General features: G+C 42.7%; 1 protein-coding gene across 4 annotated transcripts in view; it reads right to left on the bottom strand.

Moving 5' to 3' along the window:
- The window catches only part of ANKRD13A (ankyrin repeat domain 13A), a 38,383-nt gene that overhangs the window by 11,428 nt on the left and 2,182 nt on the right, over window positions 1–24,773 (bottom strand). For 2 of the 4 annotated variants that reach the window (XM_060170568.1, XM_060170570.1), the window contains exons 2-6: window positions 9,323–9,455; window positions 8,388–8,512; window positions 6,187–6,232; window positions 4,542–4,685; window positions 3,665–3,854 (exon numbers count right to left, since the gene is read on the bottom strand). In XM_060170568.1, the coding sequence (XP_060026551.1) occupies window positions 3,665–3,854; window positions 4,542–4,685; window positions 6,187–6,232; window positions 8,388–8,512; window positions 9,323–9,455 (638 nt within the window). Of the gene's footprint in view, window positions 1–3,664; window positions 3,855–4,541; window positions 4,686–6,186; window positions 6,233–8,387; window positions 8,513–9,322; window positions 9,456–14,426; window positions 14,497–24,773 lie in introns of those variants that run through there. The other 2 variants (XM_060170571.1, XM_060170569.1) reach the window with 2 other exon arrangements.

The following is a 24,773-nucleotide window of genomic DNA, read 5'->3' as shown; positions in this document are numbered from 1 at the left end:
TTCCCCCAGCTTAAGTTAGTGAAGGACACTTGGAAATTAGGGTCCTACTGTCCACAGAAGGATGTTATTAACAACAGATGGCTCAAGCCTCCCCCACCCCCTCCCACAGTTATTAATCAATTTGCCTCACCCCCGGCAAGAGAAAGCCTCCATTCTTGGCTTCTTTACGAAAGCTGCCGGCAGAGGCAACAAAGGTGGTGACATTTATTGGACAGCTGTCCCCAAGAAGTGAGTGCAGATGACCAGCGTCCAAGGGCTCGCCACTCTGGGCCAGAGCATTCATCTGAGTCATCCCAGCCGTGGGCACCGACAGAGTCAGTGGCTCTATCCCCATAAGCAGCAGTATCTCAATCCAGGAATTCTTAGAACAGTGAGGCACAGACCATCCTGCTCCTGGAGAACATGGGTGAGGCAGGAACTCATCACTGTGGAGAGCTGCTTGCAGAAGCCATTAGTGCCTGTGGAAAGGCTTGGGAGTTCGCGCGCGTTATCAGGTTTGGTGCAGCGGGGGAAAAGAATATCAAAAGCAGTTTTTCAGCCCAGCCGTTGAGTCCAGCTCTGTGGAACTGCTTTTAAAGCAGCCCAGCACTTCAGCAGCAGCTGTAGCATTGGTAAAGTGCCCAAACACTCAGTTACTCAACTCAATATACTCCTGGAAAAAAAATGCATTTAGGAGCCAAATGCGGCCAAGAGGCTCTGATTCTTTTTCAAAGCAGCTCGCCCTGGGAAATGCTCCCGCTCCCGGGGGAGCCCTGCCCAGACTGCCCCTTTGTCTAGGACGTCACATCCCAGCTCCGCTGTGACTGCTGCACTTGGGCCTGTGTCGGGCAACTGCCTGCCTCCCGCTCCGACCCCGGGGTGAAGCAGGACACTGCGCAGGAAGCTCCAGAACGGTGGCCGGGAGGCAGTTATCTAAATGTTGTGTTTCCAAACAGTTTGCTTTTCTTCTAATGAGATTTGGTAAATGCAATTAATCCAGACAGGGTATGCGGAGTTTTATGTGTGCATTACAGTCCATCAGAGAAAGGAGGGACCAGAGCTTACTTTACTATTCGTTACCCACAGTTAGCACAATGTGACCGATGGAGGGAAAGAGAGGACGCCTAAAAGGATGATACCACATGCTAGCTATCTCCAATTTACATTCCAGAAACAAATTTAGGGACCGCACCTGCCTCATTAATGAACCTTAGTCCCCTTTTAGTTGGCGATTAATGAAAATCAAGATATTCCTTTGGGTGAACAGTTCAATCCTCAGTTCCTGTCTTTCACTAAGAACTTGGTATCTTGGCACAGGAGATCATCGCTTTCTGGCACTCGGACTGAAGGATGACTAGGTCTGCTCCACTTCGTCCTTCGTGGATGCTGAGAAATCAGAGACGCACTTTCTCCCTGGGAACTGCCACACTCCTCACTCAGCCACACCTGCTCTACCTGCAATCCTGGCTGCTCCATTTCCTTCCCCACATCCACTCTCTGACAGCTTAGTTATTAAATTCAACATCTACATCCTATTTTAAAACCAAGATTCTAATAAATCCTTGGCTCCTTGATTAACTGTACATGCAGAGGCATCTGATAATGATAGGAGAAAACCCAGCTTCCTCTTTTGCCATTTTCACCTCTGCCCGTCTCCAGTGAGACCACCATGCCAAAGGCCACTTAGCACATGCTGGGACTCGGAGGCTGCCACACAATGTGGAGAAAGGCTCTGAGGGTGGCAGGGAATGCTCTGTTTAAGGTGGGCAGAGCAGAACCTTTCAGAGGGTATATATCCGCAGGCCCAAAATTCACTCGGGCAAAAGTATTACTTTGCAAACATCAAGCTCAGAGTAAGATTAGGAGAAAGAAAGGGGTGAAGAAGACTGTCATAACAGGCCCACATCTTCCAAATTTAATCAGCTGAACACTAGCTCACACCTCGGGTAAGAACCAGGCAAGCACACTTTTTCTAGCAGCAAACCTCACCCTCAAGAGGGGCCCAAGCCCTTGCTTGAACCACGAGAAGCTCACTAAGCACCTATTTCATTCCAAGCACCACCAAAACCAGCAGGTGCCTTCTAGAAATTCTCTCTCAGCAACTCTCTGATGCTTGCAAAATGAGGGTTAGCCTGAACCATCTGAAAACCCCGGGACCACAGGAATACAAAATGTAACTCAGTACAAATGGAAGGGGGGCTGTCTACCCTCCGCTGGGTAACAGCCAGTAACCATCACATTCTCTGTAAATTACACTTCAGAGCAAACAATGACGCTACAACTCTGCTGCTAAACTAGGGGGGACAGTGGCTCCTCTCATGACATCTGAGATTTCATCTCGAGATTCACTCCTTTTTTCTTTTCAGCTGAGGAAAACAGGAACCTGAAGATGAAGCCGCTTGCTCAGAGCTGCACAGTTAGCAGCCCTGCCGATGGTGCCAGGTTCCTCCAGCCCTCGGCTCCCCCGCCTTCCAGCTTTATGAGCAGAGCCCTAGGCTGGCGTGCCCTCCCGGCCTGCAGAGGCAAATGCTGAAGCCTGGAGATGTTTTCCCAAGACCCTTCCAGGTAAAGCCACGGTCAGTCCCTAAACCTTGCTGTCCCTGGAAGACAGCAGCTGTCACCTGGTGAGGCCAGCGCGAAGAGGCTGGCGACAGGGGACTGACCCTGCCTCAGGGGGTGTCACTCCCAAAGCAGCAGCATACCTGGCATTTTCTCTTCTGCTACCAACAAATACCCTAATTCCACAGCTTGATCTAAATTAGGGGAAAGGGGCACTTAAACCTTATGTTTGATTAAACCGAAGACTCTCAGTTTTATTAATAAATTTTATACTGGAAACAAAGAAGAAAAGGAAAAGAGAGAACAGTCAGTATATTCATTAAGAGAAAAGAAAGCCTAAATCCAGAAGAATAGTGTCCATGTCAGCTCAGGCTACGTCCGCTGCTTTGGTTTACAGAGAGCTGGATGTGACATCCTAGGCAAACACTCAGGGCTCTTACAGAATCCCTCAGTTCGGTGTGTTCTACGGTAGAGGCACTCAGGCCAACAGCTATGACAGCCTCCACCCCCTTACAAAGGCCCTCCCCACCTCGGCTCTGCCCACAGGCAGAGGCCCAGAAATGGTGTTCTCACCCGGGTTAACCGAGGCACAGACCTCCCCAGACGTTTCTCCAGATAAAGTCTGGAATAAAACTGAAACCCCGCCAGACTCTTGCTCTAAACTATTAGGCCTCATGGGGAAGCAGGAGGTTGATGAGGGGAAGAACCACATTGAATTGTATGATAAGTGTGTATTTGACTGACTAATATCAGTATAACCACACTCAGTACTGGACCCATTCTACCTCGGAAACTCAAAGCTCCATGATTTGGGACTAGGGAGTCTTGTGGATTGCCAAACACAGAAATAAAATTCAAGTAAAATCCATCAGAAAAAGGGCCCGTAAAAGAACATGAAGACATTTCTCCAAGACTTAACCAATGTGCCATAAAAATGATACATGGTGGAGGATGTCAGCTGTGGTTTGTTTGGTTAGAGCAGAGATCAACTTTAAAACCCACTAGTGTTTCTTACACCATATTAGAAAAAATCCCAATCCACCCATACTTTCCAATTAATATATACGTGGCACTAAAGATAGCAGTAAAGGGATTAGATGTGAAAATGCAGAACCTAAATCCATACCTTTCAAAAGCAATGTTTTTAGTATCAAGGCTGGTGTTAATGACTGGGCTTGTGAGCCGCCTCTCAACCTCCCTGCCTTTTGGCTTCATCAAGTCCAGAGTGAGGCGCTCCATTTCCTGGGAAAGGTCAAAGTGTTCGGTGGTGACCACTTTGTCATCGTGGTTGACTTCCATTAACTCTGCCCAGTTGTCTGCTCATGGAAAGAAGGGCGTAACTAAGCACAGCGCAAGTAAGATGCAAAACCCAAGAAGCTTTGTATGTTAAACTGCATCATCTTTCACACACACCCCATCCCCCCCCACCCCCTGGTGCTATCTGATAAAACCCAAAGACTATTGATTATTGATTACCTACTTGCCCAGGAATGATCTGGCCAACTTTCCATAACTCAGAGGAGGCTCTGGGCCATCTTCCCCAAAGATGCAGACTTTTTAAATAACTTGTATTTTTTGTTAGCAACACATTTCATCTGTGTACTACTTCTTTAAGTATATGATTACCTAATTAATATAAATTATTTATGCACAACACTGGGTTAGCCACACCATTTCTCACCCTCCATTAGGGGACCATGCCTGATTATGGAGGCAATATAAAGAGATACAAGACAGGGTCTTGCACTCAGAGGTTTAGGAACATCATATGTCAAGAGGGTAACACTGTTGGGTGGTAAATGATATGTGCAAGAGAACTATCCAGATAAGAAATAAGATACAGGAATTGAGAGTTGAATAACTAATAAGAATAACGGCAACAACAACAAAACATGCCCCAGAGACAGGCACGGAAAAGGCACATAACTGTGAATACATTTTGATGGTTAAAAAATCACTCAGAACTTAGGAAGAGCAGTGATTACTAAAACAGAACCACTCACCTTCTCCCTTAAAGATAAAACTCCGCCTCCCTCTTATCCAGCTCATGTTCTCAAATCCCAGCAACGTGATATCCACACGCAGTTTGGCACCACTTTTCCAGATGCGACAGACATCATTCGGGCATATTCTGGAAACCAAGGGCACTGGAGAAGAGAAGTGTACTACTGAGAAAAGCCCGAGGGCCAAGCAGAACAGCCAGGCCCCAGAAATCAGAATTCTGACTTTAGTGAAAGGACAGGAGTGGCAAGATGGCGTCGGTCATACAGAACTGGGCTTGACTCCCACACTTACAATACAAGGAGTCATTCTTAAAAAATAAAAATGGACTTTCTGTTCTACAGCTGTTTATAAAACTGCAGATCTATGTCTTGTCCAGAGAAAACGCTAAATCAATTTCCCGAGAGTACTCTCAATCCCGAATGAACCCCTCTCACTGACTACCATCAGGGCTAGAGTGCATCCATCTGGCTGTCCTTATCCACATATGCTCCTCTCGCCATCTGGCTGAGGCCCCCCTATACTGTCAGGCCCACCATTCAAGATATCAAATGTCTAAAATATGCTGCTTTTTTAACAAAAACTGACATCAGAGTGGTTATTTGCATTAAAAAGAACTCAGTTTCATAGAAGAAGCTGAAGTTCTGTTCTTTCATATACTTTTTACTTCCATTTAAATGTTTTATTACAAATATGACTTCTTGCCTGAAAGGGAAGTCTGGAAGTGAAAACAGCTGAAAATCTGGGAGTTAGAAACTGTCATTAACTGATCTACAAGAAACAGAAGTAGAACATCTAGGAAAATTACTGTCAGTCAATTTGCCTTACATAAGATTTTGGAGAAATACATCCATTTTGTTAAAAACAAGCTATTCCAATATTCATCTCATCTTCTTCCTTAGAAAAACAAGTTTAGGACTTCCCTGGTGGCGCAATGGTTAAGAATCCGCCTGCCAATGCAGGGGACACGGGTTCGAGCCCTGGTCCGGGAAGATCCCACATTCTGCAGAGCAACTAAGCCTGTGCACCACAACTACTGAGCCTGTGCTCTAGAGCCCACGAGCCACAACTACTGAAGCCCGCGTGCCTAGAGTCCATGCTCCACAACAAGAAAAGCCACCACAATGAGAAGCCTGCGCACCACAACGAAGAGTAGCCCCCGCTCGCCGCAACTAGAGAAAGCCCGTGCGCAGCAACGAAGACCCAACGCAGCCAAAAATAAATAAATAATTTTTTAAAAAAAGAAAAGAGAAACAAGTTTAAAAGGATCGCGTTGAACTCCACAAGGAAATGAGTAACTGATTTATGATAAACCTTACTGAGATTTTAGCCATTTAAAGTGAGATATTAAAAAACGAATAATATAGATACATGTTAGCGATAACTGATAAAAGGAAGAGACAAAATTGTCTATATATTGTACTGATGAATGCTTGGGAGAAAAAGTCTTATGCACGTGGTAAAAGTTTGGAAGGAACACACCTAAAGCATCAACAACAGTTGTGTTTATGTGGGACTGTGGGTGACTGTCTTCCCTCACTCTCATCTATTCATTTTCTAGATTAAAAAAAAATACATATAACTTTTATAGAAAGTTATATAAGCCTATATTCAAGCTAAATAAATTTCAAGCCCACAGCCACTCACCCCAGCTGGTGAATTCCCACTTCATCTGCACGTAGAAATCCGGAGCCTGAAGGACAAAGGTTTAAAATAAATTACCCCTTACAGCGGAAACTAACACAACACTGTAAATCAACTATACTCCAATTAAAATTAATTTTTAAAAAATAAAATAAAAAATAAAATAAATTACCCTTGGTACCATTAACTAAACACAAACACAGTAAGGTTTACTAGGGGTGTTTAAAAGGGAGAGCGAGAAAGAACAGAGAAGAAGAAACATAAATCGCAAACCCATCACACTAAATCCTTATTTTATGTTCAGGCTGTTATTTTATCTCAATATAAAATATGTCTAGACAGTTAATAAAGTTAACTGCAAGTGACAAGGTTGGAGGGAGATAAAGTCAAAGTTGATTTAGGGGCTCAACCGTGTTCCTAACAGTAATGGCCCATGAGCCAGGAGGATGGGCTCAAGCACCACCACACGATATGGGTCACAGGCAGGTCTAAGCAGAGAAGAGGGAGCATGGACCCCATCTGTTCTACGGGGAACTTGACTGTGAAAGGCTTTGTGTGCTGGGAAGTGCTTGGTGTTTATCGGACCACTCTGAAACCAAGAGGCTGCAAGACATCACTGCCCCCAGAAAGTTGAGTTTTCCCTCCAGTTAACAGAAGACTTTCGCCCCACTTTCCTCTTAAAGTTTTAGGATTTGGCTTTTTGAGGTTTCACACCAGCACAGCAGGCCTGTTTAGGATGATTTTCTGACCTACCATGAATTCCTACAGAAGGTTCTTGGAGAGCTACTTAAGAAATCCAACAGTTAGCATGAAGGAAGAAAAATGCCAGAAATTCCAGGTGTTTTTCTGCTCAAGAAAAACCAGATTCCAATGATGGGTGAAGACACTCTGAGGAGCAATGGATAAGAAATGTGGACACGTAACAAGGAGACACTGTTGAAAGACAAGCCGTCATGCACGGCCTCTGGTGCCACCAAGCACCATGTTATTTGTGGGCTGTCTATAACCTCCAGCAGAGAATACCACTCAGTGAAGTTCACTGCTATGGATCAATATAGGTAAAAAACAGAAAGTCTTTTATACTGAATTTTTTAAGTGTGGGTGACTCCATGTTAAATAAGTCATTTTCTGCTTTGTCAAATGGACAAATGATGTTTTTAGTTCCTCCTACAGTGAGTTAGATAAGAAAACAAATCTATGTGATCTTTATGCACTCAAACACACATCTATTTTACAAACAATGGATACAACAATTTCATACTTCATGGACGGTTTTCTTGTAGTATGTGTAAAACGAATGTCTTAGGCAGGATTTAGCTTGCGTCACAGAAATTTTTTTTAAGAAGAGTGCTCAGATAACAAGCAGTGATTGTCTCACAGCAAAGTTATTCCTTTTCTCAACAGAATTGTTAATTTTTCTCAAGAAATGTGGAAAGCCGATTTATCTAGCAAATATCTTTGGAAATACTTGGGGAGCTCACTTCTGTGTTTAAACTGAGAATAAACAACATGAAAATTGAACCGCTGGTACTTTCTCGTCTCCTGCTGCCTTGGGAATATTGCATATGGTTGACCAATAAGACAGTTATTGCAAGTGACAAAGGTTATCTGAAGAATGGTAACCACCATCCAAAACAATCCAAGAGCCTAGAAGTAAAGTCTTTTAAGAAAATTCTCTGTCACAGAGCCCACACATCATTCACAAGAGAGAGAAACTGCCCCAAAGCCAGTAACTATAAATAAATTAAGGGAATGGATTAGAAGTCACAAAATACAAATGGCTAGAAGTGACAGGGGTGTCAAGAAGAGCTACACACAGACTTCTGAGCCTCAACAGGCCCTGAAAATCCCCATATAGTCACAATGTTCATTACAATTTCCCCAAGATGACCTGAGCTCGGGATGCTACTTGTAAGAAAACAGGCAGCTAGACAAATTAATTGCTTGATGTCCATTTGTCTTTAGTTCTAATTTTTAAATAACACTTAAAAGAGTAAGTCTTAATGACCCGGAAACGTAATTTGTGAAAGACTTCATACATTTAACAAGTTGGAAAAGCAAGGAATAATGCATTTGGTATTCAATACATCGTATTCACGACTCATAAAACTCTTTAGGAAGGCACACAAGGATGTCAAACTGTGTCCGCAGCTGGTGTGTCAGCATTTAACTCCAATGATGGCACTGTCAATTTTTATGGCTACCTCGAGAATTTTCTGGAGCAGCTCGGGAACTCCCTCGAGGGCCATGGATGTGTTGTGGAAGTCCCGATGCTGAAGGACTGTGTACACCATCTCGGGATCACCAGTGCTCACAGCCTCGTGCAAAACTGGAAGGCAAAAAAGTGAAATTTGACCCCCCTGTATTCTCACACTTTCTGACAAATTCCAAAACCACTATGAAAAGTATCTATCTGGATCAAAGGCCAATATTCTCTTCAAAGTGGGACCCAGGCTGCAGCCCCCCCTGATCTTTATGACCATGACTACTTACTTCTAGCCCTTACCTGACTGAGAAGAGAAGAGAACATAGCACTCTTAGCCTCTTGAGCAAACCCTACCATCGTTCCCTTTCCCCCCTTTCTTACCACTGGCTCTGAAATACTGACAGTGTCTTCAGAGCTGGCTTTCACTGTGTGATCACATAACTGTGGAGATGGGCAGGTAGGGTTTGTGTTGTGTATATCCTTGCTCAGTCAACTCAAAATTACTCTGAGAGTAATTCTGAGAGTATGAGAGTGTGCAAAACAAGTGAAGTGCCAGGATTTCACTGGAAAATACTACTACTTTCAGCTATAATTTTTTTTATTTTGTCTATCCTCATGGACTCGCTAGAGTTACCACCACATTCCTCAGGGGAAATCCGGCCTCCACACTCATGTCTGATGCACATAGAGCTGCTTTCTGGATAAGGAGTCACCCTCTACCCAGGGCTCTTGGCCCAGGACATAATTCGGACCACTGTGCTGCAGACGAGCCAGCAGCATCCGAGGCTCTCATCTTCTTGCCCAGCCCCAAGTTCCAACAGAGAAAGAGTCTTAAGATAAAGATGACTTGGGACAATAAGGACTGAAACTGGCCTTTATTCAGAAAGAGAAAACAAAATGAAAGGCTTTAAATTGTTTTACAAGTATACTTGCCTGTCCATCCCTCGCGATTTTCTTTTGTAACGTCTGCTTTATGTCGGAGCAAGACTCTAGCAGATTCCAAATGTCCCAAAGAAACAGCAAGATGCAATAAGGTTCGACCTCGCGGATCCAGAGCCTCCACATTCTGTAAAGTAAACACTGGCATTTATATAATTGGATATATTACATAAAAACGTGGAAAGGAGTTTGAGAGATAATATTCAGTATAAAAATTTAAAATAGGAGGGTCGGGGCTTCCCTGGTGGCGCAGTTGTTGAGAGTCCGCCTGCCGATGCAGGGGATATGGGTTCGTGCGCCGGTCCGGGAAGATCCCACGTGCCGCAGAGCGGCTGGGCCCATGAGCCATGGCCGCTGGGCCTGCGCGTCCGGAGCCTGTGCTCCGCAATGGGAGAGGCCACAACAGGGAGAGGCCCGCGTACCGCAAAAAAATAAATAAATAAATAAAAATAAATAAATAAATAAATAAAATAGGAGGGTCTGGGAGAACCCTGTTGACATAGCATCACACAGAAGGGATTTGGTGTGTTCACAGTGGTGGCAGAAGAATCTCTCTGACACATCTGGGCCAAAAAGCAACCTCAGGCTACTGAGACAGGACTCCCCATTCTCCTGCAAAGGTAAGCCCAGGAGGCTTGAGACAGTACCCTCAATGTGCTGTGGATGGTAAATGTCATTTAATCCGAAGACAGTTCAGAATTAAATATGAGAAAGATGAAATACACCAAATCCACAGTATTCATTTTTGTGTTAACTTTAGTAGTATTCTGTGTAATATGGCATTTTCAACGTTTGTAAGATTTAGATAATGTATTAGAGAATCTGACAAATTAGCCTGTGATTCTAATGTAAGATATACCATTGAATAATTGATTTTGGCCTCGTATTAGAGATTTTTACTAGTGTGCAAATAATATTAAAAAAGAGGAGGACTGGTTCAAGATAGTGGAGTAGAAGGACGTGCGCTCACTCCCTCTTGCGAGAGCACCGGAATCACAACTAACTGCTGAACAATCATCGACAGGAAGATACTGGAACTCACCAAAATAGATACCCCACATCCAAAGACAAAGGAGAAGCCACAATGAGATGGTAAGAGGGGCACAATCACAATAAAATCAAATCCCATAACTGCTGGGGGGGTGACTCACAAACTGGAGAACACTTATACCACAGAAGTCCACCCACTGGAGTGAAGGTTCTGAGCCCCATGTCAGGCTTCCCAATCTGGGGGTCTGGCAACGGGAGGAGGAATTCCTAGAGAATCAGACTTTGAAGGCTAGTGGGATTTGACTGCAGGACTTCAACAGGACTGGAGGAAACAGAGACTCCACTCTTGGAGGGCACATACAAAGTAGTGTGAGCAGTGGGACCTAGGGGAAGGAGCACTGACCCCATAGGAGACTAAATCAGACCTACCTGCTAGTGTTGGAGGGTCTCCTGCAGAGGCGGGACAGAGGTGGCTGTGGCTCACCATGGGGACAAGGACACTGGCAGCAAAAGTTCTGGGAAGTACTCCTTGGCGTGAGCCCTCCCAGAGTCCACCATTAGCCCCAGCAAAGAGCCCAGCAGGCTCCAGTGCTGGGTTGCCTCAGGCCAAACAACCAACCGGAGGGAACTCAGCCCCACCCATCAGCAGACAAGCAGATTAAAGTTTTACTGAGCTCTGCCCACCAGGGCAACACCCAGCTCCACCCACCACCAGTCCCTCTGATCAGGAAGCTTGTACAAGCCTCTTAGATAGCCTCATCCACCAGAGGGCAGACAGCAGAAGCAAGAAGAACTACAATTCTGCAGCCTGTGGAAGGAAAACCACATTCACAGAAAGACAGACAAAATGAAAAGGCAGAGGACTTTGTACCAGATGAAGGAACAAGATAAAACCCCAGAAAAACAACTAAATGAAGTGGAGATAGGCAACCTTCCAGAAAAAGAACTCAGAATAATGATAGCGAAGATGATCCAGGACCTTGGAAAAAGAATGGAGGCAAAGATCGAGAAGATGCAAGAAATGTTTAACAAAGACCTAGAAGAATTAAAGAACAAACACTAAAGAACAAACAAACAGAGATGAACAATCCAATAACTGAAATGAAAAATACGCCAGAAGGAATCAACAGCAGAATAAATGAGGCAGATGAACGGATAAGTGACCTGGAAGACAGAATGGTGGAATTCACTGCCGCAGAACAGAATGAAGAAAAAAGATTGAAAAGAAATGAAGACAGCCTAAGAGACCTCTGGGATAACATTAAACGCAACAACATTCGCATTATAGGGGTCCCAGGAGGAGAAGTGAGAGAGAAAGGACCCGAGAAAATATTTGAAGAGATTATAGTCGAAAACTTCCCTAACGTGGGAGAGGAAATAGCCACCCAAGTCCAGGAAGCGCAGAGAGTCCCATACAGGATAAACCCAAGGAGAAACACACTGAGACACTTAGTAATCAAACTGGCAAAAATTAAAGACAAAGAAAATTATTGAAAGCAAAAAGGGAAAAATGACAAATAACATACAAGGGAACACCCATAAGGTTAACAGCTGATTTCTCAGCAGAAACGCTACAAGTCAGAAGGTAGTGGCATGATATATTTAAAGTGATGAAAGGGAAGAACCTACAACCAAGATTACTCTAGCCGGCAAGGATCTCATTCAGATTCAACGGAGAAATCAAAAGCCTTACAGACAAGCAAAAGCTAAGAGAATTCAGCACCACCAAACCAGCTCTACAGCAAATGCTGAAGGAACTTCTCTAAGTGGGAAACACAAGAAAGGAAAAGGACCTACAAAAACAAACCAAAACAATTAAGAAAATGGTAATAGGAATATACATATTGATAATTACCTTAAACGTGAATGGATTAAATGTTCCAACCAAAAGACACAGGCTTACTGAATGGATACAAAAACAAGACCCATATATATGCTGTCTACAAGAGACCCACTTCAGACCTAGGGACACATACAGACTGAAAATGAAAGGATGGAAAAACATATTCCATGCAAATGGAAATCAAAAGAAAGCTGGAGTAGCAATACTCGTATCAGATAAAATAGACTTTAAAATAAAGAATGTTACAAGAGACAAGGAAGGACACTACATAATGATCAGGGATCAATCCAAGAAGATATAACAATTATAAATATATATGCACCCAACACAGGAGTACCTCAATACATAAGGCAACTAACAGCTATAAAAGAGGAAACTGACAGTAACACAATAATAGTGGGGAACTTTAACACCTCACTTACACCAATGGACAGATCATACAGACAGAAAATTAATAAAGAAACACAAGCTTTAAACGACACAACAGACCAGATAGATTTAATTGATATTTATAGGAAATTCCACCCAAAAACAACAAATTACACTTTCTTCTCAAGTGCACACAGAACATTCTCCAGGACTGATCACATTTCGGGTCACAAATCAAGCCTCGGGAAATTTAAGAAAATTGAAAGCATATCAAGCATCTTTTCCGACCACAATGCTATGAGATTAAAATCCATCACAGGGAAAAAAATGTAAAAAACACAAACACATGGAGGCTAAACAATACGTTACTAAATAACCAAGAGATCACTGAAGAAATCAGAGGAAATAAAAAAATACCTAGAGACAAATTACAACAAAAACACCATGATCCAAAACCTGTGGGATGCAACAAAAGCAGTTCTAAGAGGGAAGTTTATAGCAATACAAGCCTACCTGAAGAAACAAGAAAAATCTCAAATAACAATCTAAACTTACACCTAAAGGAACTAGAGAAAGAAGAACAAACAAAACCCAAAGTTAGCAGAAGGAAAGAAATCATAAAGATCACAGCAGAAATAAATGAAATACAAACAAAGAAAACAACAGCAAATATCAATAAAACTAAAAGCTGGTTCTTTGAGAAGATAAACAAAACTGATAAACCTTTAGCCAGGTTCATCAAGAAAAAGAGGGAGAGAACTCATATCAATAAAGTAAGAAATGAAAAAGGAGAAGTTACAACAGACACTGCAGAAATACAAAGCATCATAAGGGACTACTACAAGCAACTCTATGCCAATAAAATGGACAACCTGGAAGAAATGGACAAATTCTTAGAAAGGTATAACCTTCCAAGACTGAACCAGGAAGAAACAGAAAATATGAACAGACCAATCACAAGGAATGATATTGAAACTGTGATCAAAAATCTTCCAACAAACAAAAGTCCAGGACCAGATGGCTTCACAGGTGAATTCTGTCAAACATTTGGAGAAGAGCTAACACCCATCCTTCTCAAACTCTTCCAAAAAACTGCCGAGGAAGGAACACTCCCAAACTCATTCTATGAGGCCATCATCACCCTGATACCAAAACCAAAGATACTACAAAAAAAGAAAATTACAGACCAATATCACTGATGAACATAGATGCAAAAATCCTCAACAAAATACTAGCAAACAAAATCCAACAACACATTAAAAGGATCATACACAATGATCAAGTGGGATTTATCCCAGGGATACAAGGATTCTTCAATATATGCAAATCAATCAATGTGACACACCATATTAACAAAGTGAAGAAGAAAAACCATATGATCATCTCAATAGATGCAGAAAAAGCTTTTGACAAAACTCAGCACCAATTTATGATAAAAACTCTCCAGAAAGTGGGCATAGAGGGAACCTACCTCAACATAATAAAGGCCATATACGACAAACCCACAGCAAACATCATTCTCAATGGTGAAAAACTGAAAGCATTTCCTCTAAGATCAGGAACAAGACAAGGATGTCCACTCTCACCACTATTATTCAACATAGTTTGGGAAGTCCTAGCCATGGCAATCAGAGAAGAAAAAGAAACAAAAGGAATACAAATTGGAAAAGAAGAAGTAAAACTGTCACTGTTTGCAGATGACATGATACTATACATAGAGAATCATAAAGATGCAACCAGAAAACTACTAGGCTAATCAATGAATTTGGTAAAGTTGCAGGATACAAAATTAATGCACAGAAATCTCTTTCATTCCTATATACTAACAATGAGAGGTCAGAAAGAGAAATTAAGGAAACAATCCCATTCACCATTGCAACAAAAAGAATAAAATACCTAGGAATAGGGCTTCCCTGGTGGTGCAGTGGTTGAGAGTCCGCCTGCCGATGCAGGGGACACGGTTTGTGCCCCGGTCCGGGAAGATCCCACGTGCCGCGGAGCGGCTGGGCCCATGAGCCATGGCCGCTGAGCCTGCGCGTCCGGAGCCTGTGCTCCACAACAGGAGATGCCACAACAGTGAGAGGCCCGCGTACCGCAAAAAAAAAAAAAAAAAAAAAAAAAAACCTAGGAATAAACCTACCTAAGGAGGTAAAAGACCTGTACTCAGGGCTTCCCTGGTGGCACAGTGATTAAGAATCCACCTGCCAATGCAGGGGACACGGGTTGAAACCCTGGTCCGGGAAGATCCCACATGCTGCAGAGCAACTAAGCCCGTACGCCACAACTACTGAGCCTGCACTCTAGAGCCTGCGTGCCACAACTACTGAGCCCGTGTGCCACAACTACTGAAGCCCACACGCCTAGAGCCCATGCTCCGCAACAAGAGAAGCCGCCACAATGAGAAGCCCGCACACCGCAACGAAGAGTAGCCCCCGCTCACTGCAACTAGAGAAAGACTGCACACAGCAACAAAGACCCAACACAGCCAAAAATAAATAAATAAAGTAAATAATAATTAGGGGAAAAAATGGGCAGAAGACCAAAATAGACATCTCTCCAAAGAAGACATACAGATGGTCAAGAAGCACGTGAAAAGCTGCTCAACATCACTAATTATTAGAGAAATGCAAATCAAAACTACAATGAGGTATCACCTCACACCAGTTAGAATGGGCATCATCAGAAAATCTACAAACAACAAATGCTGGAGAGGGTGTGGAGAAAAGGGATCCCTCTTGCACTGTTGGTGGAAATGTAAATTGATACAGCCACTATGGAGAACAGTATGGAGGTTCCTTAAAAAACTAAAAATAGAATTACCATATGACCCAGCAATCCCACTACTGGGCATATACCCAGAGAAAACCATAATTCAAAAAGACACATGCACACCAATGTTCACTGCAGCACTATTTACAATAACCAGGTCATGGCAGCAACTTAAATGCCCATCAACAAAGGAATGAATAAAGAAGATGTGGTACATATATACAATGGAATATTACTCAGCCATAAAAAGGAACGAAACTGGGTCATTTGTAGAGACATGGATGGATCTAGAGACTGTCATACAGAGTGAAGTAAGTCAGAAAGAGAAAAACAAATATCGTATATTAACGCATATATGTGGAACCTAGAAGAATGGTACAGATGAACCAGTTTGCAGGGCAGAAATAGTGACACAGATGTAGAGAACAAACGTATGGACACCAAGGAGAGAAAATGGCAGGGGGATGGTGGTGGTGGTGGGATGCGTTGGGAGATTGGGACTGCCATATATACACTAATATGTATAAAATAGATAATAAGAACCTGCTATATGAAAAAATAAATAAAATTCAAAAAAAATTTTAAAATAGTATTTGCACATCATGACAGCACTATATGGGAAAATGAATGCTTGCAAGTGCAAGACTGAAACATGACTCTGGGAGCTATACATAAAGATGACAGTTACTAAGGTTCTTTTTCTATAAAGTTAAGTGCCTCATAAACACTGGCTATAGGCCTCAGATCACTGAACACAACCTTAAGCACGAATGGCACTGAACACAACAGCACTCAAATTAAGTCTAAATAAGGCTAAGGGCTTTCATGGAAATGCAACTACCCTATGATGCGGAACATGGGGGATTTCTCCAGCACATCTCAGCATTCAAGTCAAGAACAGGAAGTGCAGGACTTTGATCAAAACCGAAAGTACAGGGCTTCCCTGGTGGCGCAGTGGTTGAGAGTCCGCCTGCCGATGCGGGGGACACGGGTTCGTGCCCTGGTCCAGGAAGATCCCAGATGCCGCGGCGCAGCTGGGCCCGTGAGCCATGGCCGCTGAGCCTGCGCGTCCGGAGCCTGTGCTCTGCAACGGGAGAGGCCACAACAGTGAGAGGCCCGCGTACCGCAAAAAAAAAAAAAAACCGAAAGTACAAAAGATAATTTGAGTTAGAATAAAATTACATTCTCTAGCTGGATTCCCACCAAAACACCACTCTCATTATTGTGTGTTGAGCGCCCACAGGTTCCACACACAACCAGCATGATCCACCAGGCATGTGTGTGGACATATTTGAAGATAAATGTCCATTTGGCTTTGACTATTCATTCCTATTTTGGCCCTCCTCCCGGCACCTGCGCTGGGTCTCCAGAGCTCAGTCTGAACAACTGGGTGCTGCCTTCCAAAGACGGCTCTGGATGTTCTTCCAAGGACACAAGAAACTGCCATGGGGCTTTTGGAATATAAAAAGTTTTACGTGCCATGATACTGAGAAAATGTGCTTTATGTTGATTTGAGATGCTAGTTGTTGTGCAGCCTCCAGAGATATCCAGAACAAGCCACTATCAGCCACAGGAAAGGAAGGTAAGCCGGACTGTGGGTAAGCAGCTACTATCCAACAGCTACTGAGCTTCCCTGTTTTGCTAATTGTATCGTGGCTATTGTGGAGTGAAGACAGGAACTGCTACTGAGGAAAAATAGAAGTGGTCGAAGACATTCTGCTAAGTGAACATGCGTCCTCCTGGACCAACCCCAGGCCTCAGCGTTCTCTCAGGTGCTGAAATGCCAACAAGTATCCTGGAACGGGGCCCACACCACCTCCTGGGATTCCCTGACTTTTCCCAAGGGGCCGGCCTGTCTATTTCACCAAAGCGTCCAAAGGGCAGGATCCGAGTCTCCTATTTCTTATTCTTAGCTTCTGCCACCGTAGACTCTAATTTGCATTAAATCATCGTTCTTTAAAAAAAGTAATATGGCTTTAAACTATTAACTAAGCTGAAGTTTATTAGGAAAGAAATAATTAGCAAATTCATTATTTTCTTTCATGTCTCTTACAGATACTGTTTTCTTTTTTTTTTTTTTTGCGGTACGCGGGCCTCTCACTGTTGTGGCCTCTCCCGCTGCGAAGCACAGGCTCCGGACACGCAGGCTCAGTGGCCATGGCTCACGGGCCTAGCCGCTCCGCGGCATGTGGGATCTTCCCGGACCGGGGCATGAACCTGTGTCCCTGGCATCGGCAGGCGGACTCTCAACCACTGCGCCACCAGGGAAGCCCCAGATACTGTTTTCTTACTCAACAAGTTCAATGTACTACATGAAAGGTGCTAGGGTTAGCATACTGCCCGACACAGGAGATGCTTAACAATATTTACCACACAAAAGGGGAAACTCTACTTACTTTAATTCATACCCCAGAACAAAACTAACATCTCGGACTAAGCTCCTGGGCAACCATTAAGATACGATGTATAAAATGAAAGCCAAATATAGTTTGTTGACATTTTTCTGTTTTGGACCACAGGGAAAACTGTATGTCGGAGCCACATAGCTGCACCCTTTGCATGGCTAACTGTTCAGAGCCTCCTGTGCCTCTCCTCATTTGAAAGGAGAGAAGGAAGGAAGAATAATATAATATATTACGGTGACAGTGTGATTTAAAACAATGGATGAATAACAATTAGAGTGGAAAAAAAGGATAGAAAATCAATAGAGAAAAATCAACAAAACCAAAAGTTGGCTCTTGGAAAATATCAACAAAATTGACAAAATTTCAGCTAGACTGACGAAGGAAAAAAAAAAGAGAGAAGACTAAAGTTACCAAAATCAGGAATGTAAAAGGGGATATTACTAACAACTCTACAGAAATTAGAAGTATTATAAATGAATGCTATGAACAACCGTATGCCAACAAATTAGAATTTAGATGAAATGCACATACTCCTAGACAGCCACAAACTAGCAAAACCGACTTAGGAAAAAATAGAAAACCTGAAAAAAATTTATAACAAGAAAAGAGATTGAATCAGTAATTTTAAAACTTCCCAGGAAAAAAACCTCAGGCCTAGATGGCTTCACTGGTGAATTCTACCAAACGTTCAATAAATTAATACCAATTCTTCACAAACCCAAAAAAACAGAAGAGGAAGGAAAACTTCCCAATTCATTTTATAAGCCCAGTATTATCCTGATGATGAACACGTCACCAAAAAGAAAACCACAGACCAGTATCTCTTGTGAATATAGGTACAAAAATCCTCAACAATATTCTAGCAAAGTAAATTCAGCAACATATAAAAAGGGCTATTGTACACCATGACCAAGTGAGTTTATCCCACAAATGCCAAGGGTGGCTTAACATCTGACAATCAATTAATGTAACACAGCATATCAATAGAATAAAATAAAATAAAAAACACATGACCATCTCGATAAATGCATGCTGTGGTCTGAAGGTGAAGTGTCCACCCAAACTTTGTATGTTGAAATCCTAACCTCTAAAGATGATGGTATTAGGAAGTGGAGCCTTTGGGAAGTGCTTAGATCATGAGAGTGAAGCCCTCATGAACGGAATTAGTGCCTTTATAAAAGAGGCTCCAGAGAGCTTGCTAACCACCTTCTACCATGTTAGGACACAGTGAGAATGCACCTGCTATGAACCAGGAGGAGAGCCCTCAGCAGCCACCACACCAAACCTGTTGGCACCATGATCTTGGACTTCAAGGCTCCAGAACCATAAGAAATAAATTTCTATTGTTTATAAACTATCCACTCTATGATAGCTCAAATGGACTAAGACAATGCAGAAAAAGCATTTCACAAAATCCCACACCCCTTCATGATAAAAAAACACTCAACAAACTAGGAATGGAAGGGAACTTCCTCAAACAGCATCCGCCTGTGAAAACCCCACAGCTAATATCATATTTAATGGTGAAAGACTGGATGCTTTCCTCCTAAGATAGGAACAAGACAAGAATGTTCTCTTTCATCACTTCTATTCAGCATTGTACTAGAGGTTCTAACCAAGGCAATAAGGCAAGAAAAATAAATAAAAGGCATCCAGATTGGAAAGGAAGACATAAAACTATCTCTACTCACAGACAACATGATCTCATATATAGAAAATCCTAAGAAATCTACTTTAAAACTATTAGAACTAATGATTTCTGCAAGGCTGCAGGATACGAGAGCAATACAGAAAAATCAATTGTATATCTATACACTCGTAGCAACTCAAAAATGAAACTTTAAAAATTCCTTTTACAGGGCTTTCCTGGTGGTGCAGTGGTTAAAAATCCGCCTGCCAATGCAGGAAACACGGGTTTGAGCCTTCATCCGGGAAGATCCCACATGCCACAGAGCAACTAACCCTGTGGGCCACAACTACTGAGCCTGCACACTTAGAGCCCATGCTCTGCAACAAGAGAAGCCACTGCAATGAGCAGCCCGCACACTGCAACAAATAGTAGCCCCCGCTCGCTGCAACTAGAGAAAGCCTGCATGCAGCAACGAAGACCAAATGCAGCCAAAAATGAATGAATGAATGAATTACTTTTTTTAAAATTCCTTTTACAACAGCATTGAAAAGAATAAAACATTTGGGAATAAGCAACAAAAGAAGTATAAACCTTATACTCCGAAAACCATAAAGCATTGTTGAAAGAAATTAAGATCTAGATAAATGGAAAAGCATCCCATGTTCATGGTTCAGAAGACTTAATATTTTAACATGTCAAAACTCCCTAAACTGAGCTACAGAGTCAATGCAATCTCTATCAAAATTCCAGCTGACTTTCTGCAGAAACGAACAAGCTTATACTAAGATTCATAGGAAATGCAAGGAACCCAGAATAGCCAAAACCATCTTGAAACAAAGAGTAAAATTTGAGGATTCACACTTTCCAATTTCAAAACTTACTACACAAAGCTACAGCAATCAAAACAGTGTGGTACTGACAAAAGGACAGACATATAAATCAATGGAATACAATCTAGAGTCCAGAAATAAACTTATACATTTATGGTCAATTGATTTTCAACAAGGGCACCAAAATAACTCAATGGGGAAAGAATAATCTTTTCAACAAATGGTACTTGAACAACTAGATATCCACATGCAAAAGAATGAAGTACTGTATATACCATATGCAAAAATTAGCTCAAAGTTGATCAAAAACCTAAATGTAAGAGCTAAAACACTAGAACTCTTAGGAGAAAACATAGGATTGTACCTTTGTGAACTTGCGTTAACCAAAACCTTCTCAGATACAACACCAAATGCATAAGAGACAAAAGAAAATGCAGATAAACTACACTCCATCTAAACTGAAAACTGCTGTACTTCAAATGACATAAAGAAAGTAAAAAGACAACCTAAAGAATGGAAGAAAATATTTGCAAGTCATATGCTTAATAAGGGGCTAGTATCCGGAAAATATGAAGAACTCTAACTACTCAAGAATAAAAAGACAAATAATCCAGTTTTAAAATGGGCAAAGGATTTAAATAGACATTTCTTCAAAGAAGATATGCCAATGCCCAATAAGCACATGAAAGATGCTCAACATAACTAATCATTAGGGTAACGCAACACAAGACCACAAAGTGATAATACCTCACCCCCATTAGGATGGCTACAATCAAAAAGACAGACAATAACAAGTGTTGGCAAGGATGTGGAGAAACTAGAACCCTCATACACTGCTGGTGGGAATGTAAAATGGTGCAGTCAATTTGAAAAAGAGTTGGCAGTTCCTCCAAAAGTTAAACATAGAATTACTATAAGACCCAGCAATTCCACTTGCAGGTGTTTACCCAAAAAAAATAAAAACATACAACCACACAAAAACCTGCACACAGATATGCATAGCAGCATTATTCATAATGGCCCAAAGGTGGGAAAAAACAAATGTCCATCAACTGGCAAATGAATAAACAAAATGTACTCTATACATACAATGGAATATTATTCAGCCATTAAAAGGAATGAAGTACTAATACCTCCACAACATGGATGAACCTTGAAAACATCATGTTAGGTTAAAGAAGCCAAACACAAAAGGCCACATATTGTATGACTGCATTTACATGAAATGTCCAGAATAAGCAAATCTGTACAGATAGCAAGCAGCTTAATGGCTGTCTGGGGCTGAAGGTGTTGGGGGGAAATAGGAAATGACAGCTAATGGGCGTGGGGTTTCTTTTTGGGGTGATGAAAATGTTCTGGAATGTGATAGTGGTGACAGTCACACAACTCTGAATATACTAAAAAACAGTGAATAATATACTTTAATGAGTGAATTGCATAAGTGAATTATATCTCAATAAAGATGTTTGAAAACCAACATATGTATGTGTTTTATGTAAGACATAAAAATAATCTACCCTCTATCTATATGCTGTTTGACGAGTTGCTTAATTTCTCTTGAGCTTCAGTTTGCTCCCTTGTAAAACAGGATTAAAAAAAAACAATAAAACCCCACCTACCTTACAAAGTTCTTACAAGGGCAAAGGCACAAGCCTAACCCACACAGAAAGCACTTCGAAGAGCCAGCACTTATTATCATACACCTACATTACATAGTTTCATATAAGCCGTCACTTTCTCCCTAAAAGGGATTTGTTCAAATTTTCTTACAGTTAATAGTGGAGCTTAGGGTCTTCAACTAATGACGTTAGTTTAGTGAGCAAGAGCTTTCAGAATTTAACTGGAATTCACTGTCGAAGCTGACCATGTAAGTTTTTCCTTTAAGTTTCTTCAGTCATGAGCCGTACCAAATTAAAAATCCCCACCCTCTTAACTATCATCGTGCCCCAAAAGAAGAAAAGGAATGAGATTTCTACACGTCTCCTTATGTGATAATGTAAGCCCACCGACTTTTCTTGTCCAAGCCCTCTTTGCCTGCCTGCTGTTCTCCAGCCGCAGTCAAAGCGCAGCTGAGTGCGGGCTGCAGAGCCAGACAACCGGGCCCACTTCCGGACCCCTCACTAGTCTTCGGTGGATTACTCAACCCCTCTGAGCCTTGGTCCCTAGCGCACAGCCAGAGCTTCAGAAACTCTCACAGGGGCCTCCTGGGGAGGCCTCAGGTAAGAGGCTGCTAAGCAGCCCTCCATTCGCTTGAGAGAGTCAACCACCCTCATTCCTGTGCACTCTCAGACCGCCTTGGTCCTCTGCAGCTATGGCCTGAGCTGGTTCTCCCACTCCGAGTCAGGGGTCGGGGTCAGGAAGCCATACAAGCCTGGTTCCTAAGGTGAGCCTGAGCCTCTGAGGGCTGAGGAGGAGCAGCTGAGAGGAAGCTCCAGGCTCTTCCCCTTGGATGCAAGGCTCTGGCTCACAGCGGGCCTCTAGCCAACAGGCACTGGCTTGAACGTGTGCCCAGTGGCCTCACCCAGCCTAGTCCCTGGCTGGGATGAGAACCCCGGGGTGGTTCCCTGGTCAGGCTCCGGGCACTGCAGCTGCGTAGAACATCCTCTTCCTCTTGCCCAGATTTTGTGCTTTCACTGCTGGCTCCCTAACAGGGGGCTGGCCCTGGAGTCAGGCATCATCTGCCACCCTCCACTCCACTCGATCCCAGGGCTTTCTCTCCCCTGCTAAGGTGCACTGACTGACCTTTGCATTTGTCCCTGTAAATTTTCCTTCATTCTTCCAGCATCAGCAGGAAGGCCAAAAGATGTTTAACAGACCTCTCTGGCTAAGTGACAAATGACATAACCATAACACAAATCATTTCAATTGCACCAATCAACTTCAAGGCCCCGCTGAATATTAAAGGCAGTAGAGCTGATGGGTTAAGAGGCACTTAATAAAGTGCCTCTGCTGAGTAAACGTTGAAAGCGTGAAACAATCTCATCACTGGCAAAGTTACACAAGCAGTGAACTCCAGCTATTAGCAAGACGGTGGCACTGGGGCTGACTCACTCACACTCAGAAACACGTGCTTATCCTCTTCATCTGGATAAACTTGATTCTTTCTGTGCCACTGTTCCTAGAACAAAATAAAATTCTTATAGCTACCAGTGTGCCTGCTTCATGTCTCACTCGTGGGATGGAAGGAATGAAGGAACGGACAGCAGAAAATTACGGGCAAACAAAGCCTCAAGTGAAACAGCTGGTTTTATTGCTGGGGTGATAAGAATTTTTTTGTTTTTAATTATGCAACCAATACATGTTCTTTGTAGAAAAATTGGATCATACATAAAAGAAGCTACATTCCCAGGATGATTATAATGATAGCAGCAGCAAGTATGGTAAATGTACTGCTCCCATTTACTAAGTGCCTTTGCTTTCTGATCTGTTCTCTGCTTCATTCTCCAGAATCCTGAAATGGAGGCACTTTCACTGAAAGAAGTAAAGCGGAAGGGTTAAGAATACAGGATTAAAGCAGACTGTGACTTTCTGGGTTGACATCCTGGTTCGACTACTGGGTAAGCAGGTGACTGAACCTCTCCACCTCCGTTTCCTCATCTGTGAAATGGGAATCACAATAGCACTCACCCCAGGGGACTGATGTGAGAATTAAATCTAAAACTTCACATAAAACATTTCAGCACGGTGCCTGGCAAAACAGCAAAATACCGCGTTTTGACAGGTGATGAACCGATTCGGCAAGGGTAAATTAAGCACCCAAGCTCACAACCTAACCTTAGATAGCACTGGCCATTAACCTAACTGCCTCCAAGGCACAGGTGTAGGCAACTGTTTCGTAATTAACAGAGGATCTCGATAAATATGAAAGCAGCAAAATATTCCCTGCCTTGTACTTTAATGACATCAATTATCAACTTCTTGACCCTGAAGCAGTTACATAATTTGCACGACCCAGAGAAAAATCAAAATGCAAGGCCTCTTAATCAAAAAAAAAAAAATTTAGAACTTCAAGACGATAACTGCAGAGCATTAAACCAAGCACGAGGGACTTCCCTGCCTGGTCCAGTGGTTAAGTGGTCCAGTGGTTAAGACTCCACGCTTCCACTGCAGGGGGCACGGGTTCGATCCCTGGTCGGAGAACTAAGATCCCGCATGCCGCACAGCACAGCCAAAAAACCAAAAAAAACCCACCAAGCACCAGCCACTTCTGAGCACAAGGCCCTGTGCAACTGCCAGGTCGCACACCCTTGAAGCCAGCCCCGTGTCCACCCCTTCAACGGCCAAGTTTCAGGATTGAAACTGGATTGCGTGCTCATGACAATCAAGCTTCCACGGTCAAGATGTTCTTTCTGAATACACTTCAACTATCCCTTCCCCAGAGAAAACAGGATCCTGTGGAATGATCTGCAGTGATAACCAATAACAAAGCCAAAACCAAATAATTAGCAAAGATGAATATTCTCTCCTGACCTCCTTGCCAGTCAAAGGCATTAAGGATCAATTTACTCCGGGACAACCTGCTGCAAACTTCTAATTCTCTAATCGCGAATGTCCTTAACGTTTTTCAAGGTAAGAGGCACAGCGAACTTTCGATGAACATGTCTATCAC

Source organism: Lagenorhynchus albirostris, chromosome 14 (genome assembly GCF_949774975.1).
Source record: "Lagenorhynchus albirostris chromosome 14, mLagAlb1.1, whole genome shotgun sequence".
Taxonomy (NCBI): Eukaryota; Metazoa; Chordata; class Mammalia; order Artiodactyla; family Delphinidae; genus Lagenorhynchus; species Lagenorhynchus albirostris.
The sequence above is the reverse complement of the archived record's forward strand: the minus strand, read 5'-3'. Positions and strand labels throughout refer to the sequence as shown.